General features: G+C 33.1%; 2 protein-coding genes across 3 annotated transcripts; one reads left to right on the top strand and one right to left on the bottom strand.

The window, feature by feature from the left end:
• Positions 1-2,556: 2,556 nt before the first annotated feature.
• LOC105186241 (uncharacterized) lies at positions 2,557-4,619 on the bottom strand. Its single transcript, XM_011146306.2, has 3 exons — positions 4,477-4,619; positions 4,112-4,363; positions 2,557-4,017 (listed from the first exon to the last, which is right to left on the bottom strand). The coding sequence occupies exons 1-3, from the start codon at positions 4,547-4,549 to the stop codon at positions 3,995-3,997; spliced, it is 348 nt and encodes a 115-aa protein (XP_011144608.1). The 5' UTR covers positions 4,550-4,619; the 3' UTR covers positions 2,557-3,994.
• Positions 4,620-4,742: 123 nt separating this feature from the next.
• Positions 4,743-8,904, top strand: MICU1 (Mitochondrial calcium uptake 1). Of its 2 annotated transcripts, none has more exons than XM_011146310.3 (12): positions 4,743-4,843; positions 5,045-5,290; positions 5,431-5,596; positions 6,544-6,703; positions 6,970-7,007; positions 7,087-7,201; positions 7,384-7,544; positions 7,730-7,846; positions 7,919-8,043; positions 8,126-8,253; positions 8,376-8,465; positions 8,644-8,904. In XM_011146310.3, the coding sequence occupies exons 2-12, from the start codon at positions 5,058-5,060 to the stop codon at positions 8,796-8,798; spliced, it is 1,488 nt and encodes a 495-aa protein (XP_011144612.1). In that variant the 5' UTR covers positions 4,743-4,843; positions 5,045-5,057; the 3' UTR covers positions 8,799-8,904. The 2 variants fall into 2 exon arrangements, with proteins under 2 accessions (XP_011144612.1, XP_011144611.1); XM_011146309.3 differs by lacking the exon at positions 6,544-6,703 and adding an exon at positions 5,973-6,132.
• The last annotated feature ends 121 nt before the right edge of the window (positions 8,905-9,025 follow it).

Raw genomic sequence — 9,025 nt, 5'->3', positions numbered from 1 at the left:
CGCGCGCGCGCGAAAGGTTTTTGACAAATGCGTCATAAAAAGCTCACGTGAAATTTTCACCAGGAAAAGTAACAAGCGTCGCACCACGTGCGCGATGCAATGGCGATAGAAAGGGGATAGCGTGAGAATAGCGTGCGCTAAAGAGCTCCTAAAATCGACGAGACGCAGAAAAAGCGCCGCGGTAAGCTGTAAGGCTTTAAAGCTTACGGCAACACGATGTTTTTTACCATGACTCTAAGTCACACTTAAAGATCAGTGTGGTTATATATGCGTATGATCGTTTTGGTATCAATAGTATATCGAATGATAAAATTTTAAAGAAAATTAAATTTCATGTAAAAGTCAAAAAACGGCAATCAGTAAACTTATTACAAAACGAAAATAACCAAAAATACTTTATTAAAAATTGTCACAAGACTCACCACAACGTTACTCGACGACGGCATCTCAGTGTCCCCAAGACCTGTAATTAAGCAGGAAAATCATTGTAAAATAAATATATCATTAAGAACACACAGTAAAAGAATATTATATCTTACATCGACACGCAGCACGCGATCCTTCAACGATTATTGTTACTCTATTTCTCACGATCTTTATCGAGATGTATTTGCGTCTCTAATGTAATTTCGTGTTAGATGACCGCGCGATAGGAAAGACTGCTATTAATTTAATTGTCTTCTATTTACTCGAAGCTTTACAATAGTACAGATTCGCGCGATAATTAAATTCAAAATCTCATCAACTCGGAAAAATTAATTATGCTTTTTATAGTTGAATTCCGAGTACGTCGCTAATAACGGAGAATTTACCAAATCGCGCTTATGACACTATGACACGACGAATTGAACGCACATAACGTAAGAATAATTATATTATAACAATTCTCTTACCATTCTCTGTGTTCAGCATAACCCCGGCGACTGCTACCTCCACTAATCCAAGGCACTCACTGATACGATTCGGAAAAACGTGGCTAATCACGAACGCAGATGTCGCGATACAATGCGATCGCGCGTCACTTTTATTCGGCACTCCCGGCACTCCCGAAACTCCCGACACTTTCGACATTCCCGGCACTCCCGTTCACATATTCCCGTTCGCGTATTCAACTTGCGACGACAGATTGAAAAATACTTGGCGAGAAAAACTGCAACACTTGCATACGACCGGCATACGACGCGCATCCGATCAGCGCGACGTCTCGTACGATAATTGAGATCGCGTACAAGTGTGGTAAATACGGGGCATTGTCACGGTGACTTTATTTGACCCCGACGCGACGCGACACGACTCGACTCGCCGGAACGCTCGCGCGCGACGCGCTCCACGGCGAGATGTCAACAAACACACGTACGTAGTATATTGACCAAAACATTAAGTAATAGTTTTATTAAACATATCTTAGACACCAATATACCTTTATCGTACGAAATTATCTCATCATTTTTCAAAGTGAGTGAAATTTAGCATGAATGAAATTATGCTTTTCAATTCCGAGATTAAAGAAATATTGCTCCTCTATCAAAGACATCACTGGAGTCTAATAATTTAATATATAATATAAAATTATGTAATATCCCACATGGCAGAAATGCTCGAAATACATCACAGGGATATTCTAAGAATATCACAATATCTTCAGAATATCCCTGTGATATATTTTGAATATTTCTGCTGTGTGGAATGTATGTGACTGCATGGGTTCTTCCAATGAATATAACATTAAAATTATGACAATAATAATCTCGTTCATTCTATATGCGATGTTTCATACGACTGCATGCATATATGTTGAATTAAAGTGAAAAGAAATAACATTTGTAATAATTATGTTCGAATCGATATACGATAAATATTGAAATATAGAAATTTTATTAAAAACAGATCAAAATAAATTTTTTAAATATTTCCCGATATGTCTCAAAAAAGACCGCAGACTCTCCCTATAGTACATTACTTTGAAAATTTTTTATTCTTGATTAGTCGCATATACATAATTTAATTCCATATTTATACTTGTAACAAATTATAAAATCAAGAAGAAAGAAAAGACTTCATGAATGACGTTATATTAAGGTTAGAATAATAAAGATTTGAATATGATACTAAATATTAAATCTTTAATATAAACCTAACCTTTCTTAAATAAAGTTTTGAATAATTAAACAATTTTTAATATATATATATGTAGCTGTTTAAATAATTATATTTCACAGCTACATATACTATTATATATATACACATCTGTTGCCGAAAGGAATGTTAAAAAACGATAATGCACTGACATCTGCAGGTAGTTTAGTAGCAATATGAGTGCAGTCGATAATTGTAGAACGTCGGTAATGCACCTTTTCGTCAAGATAACTCGTTGCATTTACCACTTGAATGTATTCGTACTTTTTATCGACGCATGATATTTTACCACAGAAATCATAATATCCAATATATCGGTCTCCAGACACGATTACTCATCATTTTTAATATTAAAGAATCGTAGACAAAAATTCGCAATTAAGAACAAATTCCTTCGTTTATCAAAAAAGACTAGCGAGCTTAGTAAACAACACGATCGATTTTTGGTTATGTCAATCGTGTTTAATGTTCACGATATAATTCATAGATCACGCATATATGAATCGAAATTATCATGCTAATGACTAATGACTCCACAATGTAGCAAATGATACTTTCTTTCATTTCTCCTGAATATTTTTACACGGTAAAGTTGTGTACAAACTCAATGAGACAAACAACTACGCCGAGAACCGAATCGGGATAGGTTAGATTGAAGTTAAAAACGCTAACTCGGTTAACTAAAATACTAAGATAAAACCGAATTTTGAATGATTCTGCACCGTTCACATTGATCTTTTGTCTCTAAATCATTCTACAAGACACACATACTATTCATCTCTTCAACGCGCGGCAATCGAATGACTTTCAATGATCGACCAACAACGTGAAGTAAACGGACGTATCGTACACACAAGCTCGGTTTGTGTTTACTATGCTTTATACAATACGTCTGATCATTATGAATAATACATCATTGATACATGTAACAGTGTCGAGTTAATGGAATATATTTTAGCATTATTAATCACTATCGATTTCCTTTACGTTGCTAGCAACACGGTAAAGGTTAAATATTATTGACTCGATTTTTTCATCGTCATGTATGTATCGAAAATATCTCCGGTAGGCGGCATTTTTACACCACGATATCAAAATTATCAGAATCTTTCCTCACTCTTTCCCTCACCCTTTATGCAGTTGATTCGAATTCGTATGTTTATCAAATTATGCGTAAGATTAATATTACGCGATATTATTGTGCTAAAATCATAATGACAATACGCACACAAATCTTTAAGCTTCACGGAAATACTTATTTTCGTTTATTTCTTCTTAAATGTTCTCCCGATATTTGACGAAAATCCGCCATTATGTCAATATCGCAATGCATACAAGTCATGAAAAATATATGAAATAACTTACAGCGATGCTTTGTGAGCTCATTGTTACGAGTTATATTGCACCTGAATGAAATGTCGTCGTCTCGCACCTTATCATGCTCGAATGCTACTTTAATTGTTTAAATAAATTAACGAGCGATCAGGAGACAACGACAAGCCTACCGCTTCCTTGCTCCGTCCAAAAGGGAAAGAAAAATTTCGGTTGAATTCAAACTGTGCTTTTAGTGTATAGTATATTTCACGCATAACGTAATGCGCATGCGCACTTAGGTACCTATAGTCATGTACGAGTTTGCACTTTTTAACTACACTTTCCGCAATAAATTTTCTTTATCTTTTTCTCTCGCTATTTCTCTCGCTATTTCTCACGTACATCTTTTTTTACATCATACGTAGTAAAAGTTATTATGTGCAAACATTCATTTATACGAAAATATTATTATACTACTTCTCCAGTTGTTCGGAATTATACATTTTCATTGCACCGTTTCATATTGCAAAATATATTGCATGTTCTATTTGTCATTTGCTCCTTTTTCTATTGTGCAATATATAAATGACATAAGACGTCGCAGCGTTTCAGAAAAATTGATTATGAAAATATTATATTTACCATAAAGATTTATACTTACTGTAAAAGGGAAAAGAGAAAGAAGAGTCGACAAGGCCGTCGCGGGATAAAATATATGTATCTAACAGTTGACTCAGATATTCATAAGGATCATAAGGTCGATGCAGTAGAAGATTGCCAATCAAAAATTCAATGAAATCATAAATTCTGTTCTCTTTCAAATACAATACTGCCTGCCGGTCTCGCGTGTTTTCTGATGCATATTGAGAAACATTGGCGTTACGAAGAAGATCGCGTGTTTGTTGTTGTACTCCTAAATGAGAAAATCCAAATATTTATTACGGTGAAACAATTTGGCATTTGCCTATAACATTGTGCATACTATTGTAACATTGTAATAGTAGAAAATCGTTGTATTTTACTTACGTATCGACTTTTCAGTTTTGTTCGCTGTAAATTTTATCATATAACCATCATTTTCATTCATTTTGAGACTCATATTTGTTTCTCGCCAATTAATTTATTCGTGCAAAATTAGGTAAACAAAGATGACGAAATGATCAACTAGTCCGATGAATCAACGATACTAAGAACGGAAAACATTCGAACATGTAACTAACACGCCATCTGTCATTGCTTCTCTCTCATGCGATATTGACCATTTTGAAATTACAGCATAACCCTCTTGTTAATTTCAATCATTGGTCATCATGGTTACATGGGTTGCAATGTCGTCTGATCAGTGTTTTTGATGGCTATTATGAATTATTGTTATGGATTAATGGTATTTTAGGTAAAGAATTTTGTCATATATATTAATATAAATTGTCATTAATATATCTGATATAAATTATATAAAAACAAGGATGTATATATACATGTTTTGTGCACGACTATTGGATAATTTGTTTACTTTTGATGTTATAATTAATATGTTCTTTTTCGAATTAATAATCAAACGTACTAATTAAACATATTTCAATTTCCCTTATAGTACAGCTGTCATAATGTTGCTAAATAGAAATATGTTTGTACTTCGTCGATGCTTGCAGTGCAAACCATTTGCAGCTAGTACATTCTACATCACAGAATGCAACAGTTACAGAGACAAGTTTCAATATAAGCAGACTCGTAATTTTCGAAATTTTGGTCATACTTCTCAAAAAAAACCCATTTCTTATTTTGCACCATTTGTAATCACTTTTATAATGATAACGGTTAACTTTACGGATTGGCAACGGTAAGTAACGTTGTTTATCAGATAAAAAATATTAAATATTGTTGAATACAATTAAATAGTATAATTGAGAAATTGAAATAGTGCAATTAGAGAATTAAGTGTCATTTACTATTATACACATATATTATACTATCTTACAGTTATTTTGGTTTAATATCTGAAATACCGAAAGTGGAAATACCTAAAGTGGAAGCTGCTGAATTACCAGTGGAAGGGAACCAGGACAATAGAGATGTGGAAAATATAGAATATGATTTACAAAAGAAGAAAAAGAAGAAAGAAAAAATTGGTTTTCGAGATAGAAAGGTTTATTAAATATCTATGTTTAATATATTATATAAGTTTTAAAAGAAGCAAATTTCTGTTTTTCTCATATATGCATGTTAACATTCTTTATTAAAATTATATAAATATCAGTTATTCCTAGGTGTATTGCACAAGTCATATTATTTTGCGAAAATTTTATGTCATTAAAATGTAAAACAGATTTAGGTTTACTTGTACAGTTTTTTTTGTTTAAATACATAAAAACTAAATATTACAATTATGTAGTAGAAAATAAAAAATGCGACAACAATAACATTTGGGTAACTGAACAAGATAGCATTGTGGACTTGATAGTATATACTTTAAATATATATCTCTATACAGCAGAATGATGCAGGTTGAGATATTTTTACAGATAATAGAGTACGAGAATAGAGTGAGAGCATATTCAACACCAGACAAAATATTTCGTTACTTTGCGACCGTCCAAGTAACTAGCTTACAGGGTACAGAGACTTATATGACTCCTGATGATTTCCTTCGAGCTATTACACCTGGCATGCAACAGCCAGATGGTAGGGATTCTTTAATTTTTGGCGCGTTGAAAGTAACACGAAGCATAGCCTTGAGGCTTTATCACCTTCTCTTGTTGCCTTTGACAAAATTGCTTATACTAAACCTTTTCCTTTTGATGGTCAATTTACCTGCCTCGCTCTGCTAATTCTAAGTCTGTGATCTTGCGTAATACCGCATAAAAGATTCTCACATAACACTAAATAAAGAGCCGTTGCTTGTTAAAATTTATTAAATCGTATTATTATTTTTTGCACTAATCTCCCACATATTATGTCTAGTGAAAAGGAACAGCAATGAGAGAAATAACTGCATTATATTAAATTATTATTTTGTAAATCATTGTTTTCATTTGTGACGTTTTGCACATTCTCAGCATTCTCAATTGTCGATTAATTGTACGTATTCCGCAGATAATAGAATACGAAAATCGTATGAGGCATTATTCAACACCGGACAAAGTGTTTCGTTACTTCGCGACCCTCCAGGTCACGAGCAACGATATACACGAGGTGTTCATGACGCCAGATGACTTTTTGCGATCGATGACACCTGGCGTTAAACAACCCGACGGTAATCCTATGCCATTCCTTAGTCCGTTTCTCATTTCTTGAAATTAAATGTCACCCTGTATAGTACTTCCAATTGCTTTGTGAATACGCTTCGTGAAACAGCGCAACAAAACTGAAACACAGCTTTCTTTTGCATGCGCAAACCAACTAATATTTTCCGAATTTCGAATTGTATAAATTGAATTGTTAGCATTATGTATTTGATCGCGTAAGATGTATTTAAAAGAAACATTATATGATAGCAATAATTATAAAATTTGTTTTCAGGTTTAGGGTTGGATCAATATAAGCGTTACGATCCAAAGGTGCGTTAATCAGATTAGCACCGAAAGAATTATAAGCTCTTTTCACTTTTACGTAATGATGTTTCTTTTTCTGGTATAGAATATTCACACAAAGTTAGAATTGGAATTAGACGGGGATAGTATCTTCTACAAACTAGGAAGTGCCGGCCTTATTACTTTCTCTGATTATATCTTTCTGCTAACTGTATTGTCAAGTGAGTTGTTTATTAAACGTTAAATATTTCGAAGCTGTTACATATTGAAAGATACTTGTAACTAAAACTACATATTCAAAGCTGTCTAAAACTAGTTCTGTGTACTAACATTAAGTTTCATAAACATAAAGACCCGAATTTTTTTTCAAAGCTTGAATTTCATTTTTTTCTTTTTTTTGTAGCTTCTAGACGTCACTTTGAGATCGCCTTCAGAATGTTCGACTTTAACGGGGACGGTGATGTCGATTCTGAGGAATTTGGAAAAGTGGCTACATTGATACGGCAACAAACTAGTATCGGCACTCGACATCGAGATCATGCAACTACAGGCAGTACATTTAAGGTCATAATTATTATTAATTTTCAAGCTTAAATATAAACACGCAAATAAACACGCTCATTAACTTGAACTATGTGTTGAATATTAAACGCTCATTAACTTGAACTATGTGTTGGAATGCATTAAGTATTATATTTCATTCAATGATTGAGAAGACTTGCCTCTCATCAAACATTCCTCAATTTTAGGGGGTGAATTCAGCGTTAACAACATATTTCTTCGGACCACAAATGAATCAAAAATTAACGATCGAAAAATTCCTGGATTTTCAGCAGCAACTGCAGCGGGAGATCCTGAGTCTTGAGGTATAATAATTGATTTGATATGTTTTCATCATATATCATTTATCATGCTCTTCCATATCATTTTTTGCTTAGTTCGAACGACGAAATCCGGATGAGCATGGAAATGTTACTGAAGTAGATTTCACGGAATTATTATTGGCGTATGCCGGATATCCAGCTAAAAAGAAGGCGAAGATGCTGAAAAGAGTGAAAAAAATGTGAGTACAGAAGCATATTCAAACATATTTTAAGAAATTAAGATTTCACATCGCTGCGTACTTGAATATTAAATATTTATAGGTTTAAAGAAGATCCAAAAGGTATTAGCAAGGAGGAATATCTTAAGTTCTTCCACTTCCTCAACAATATTAACGATGTTGACACAGCTCTAACGTTTTATCATATAGCTGGCGCATCTATCGATCAAGGTATTGATGTTATTAAACAATTATTAATATTAAAATTATTCTTCGGTATTAATATTAAAAATGATGATATTAAAATATTAAACAGATATTAAATATTCTAATTCTTATGACGTTTATTACAGCAACGTTAAAACACGTAGCGAAAACCGTCGCGCACGTTGATTTGAGTGATCATATCATTCAAGTAGTGTACACAATTTTCGACGAAAACAGTGAGTTGATTTATATCGGTAGATTGCTATGTAGTAGTATTTATAGTTGATAGGTTGTGAAAAACAATAAATCTTCCTTCCTATGTATTGTAACATGCATGCTCTGCAATGTAATGAATATACAAGACGTATTTTGTAATGTTAATATTATATAATTCTGATTTTGTGTTTTTTGCAGTGGACGGACAACTTAGCAATCGAGAATTTGTAGCAGTGATGAAGAACCGTGTTCTTCGTGGCCTAGAAAAACCAAAAGACACTGGATTTGTCAAATTAATTCAGTCTCTGATGAAGTGTGCAAAGCATAGCAACCTCTTGTCTTTCGATAAATAATTAAAAAAGCACATAGGCAGAATTGAAATGCTGCTTAATTTATGTTCCTGCGTTGTTGTATTGATAATAAATTATGTAGAAGAAGAAATATAAAATGTTCTTAAAATAAGATTGTAATGTTTAAAATGAAATTGTTATATATGTTGCAACAAATATTCTTTCACAAATTAGATAACTATATTACATGTAAATTCTGCATCGATTATATTGTACTGTATTGTACTTTC

Source organism: Harpegnathos saltator, unplaced genomic scaffold (assembly GCF_003227715.2).
Source record: "Harpegnathos saltator strain DR-91 unplaced genomic scaffold, Hsal_v8.6 scaffold77, whole genome shotgun sequence".
Lineage (NCBI taxonomy): Eukaryota > Metazoa > Arthropoda > Insecta > Hymenoptera > Formicidae > Harpegnathos > Harpegnathos saltator.
This window is presented reverse-complemented; position numbering and strand designations above follow the sequence as displayed.

Excerpts from the sequence above, each read along its gene's own strand:
- LOC105186241 (XM_011146306.2), bottom strand. The coding sequence starts at position 4,549 with ATGAGTCTCAAAATGAATGAAAATGATGGTTATATGATAAAATTTACA. Across the intron at positions 4,364-4,476 it reads CAAAACTGAAAAGTCGATAC|GAGTACAACAACAAACACGC; the intron begins GTAAGTAAAATA and ends TTTCTCATTTAG. Across the intron at positions 4,018-4,111 it reads TTTCTCTTTTCCCTTTTACA|AAAAAGGAGCAAATGACAAA; the intron begins GTAAGTATAAAT and ends ATTGCACAATAG.
- MICU1 (XM_011146310.3), top strand. The coding sequence starts at position 5,058 with ATGTTGCTAAATAGAAATATGTTTGTACTTCGTCGATGCTTGCAGTGC. Across the intron at positions 6,704-6,969 it reads TGGCGTTAAACAACCCGACG|GTTTAGGGTTGGATCAATAT; the intron begins GTAATCCTATGC and ends ATTTGTTTTCAG. Across the intron at positions 7,008-7,086 it reads ATAAGCGTTACGATCCAAAG|AATATTCACACAAAGTTAGA; the intron begins GTGCGTTAATCA and ends TTTCTGGTATAG.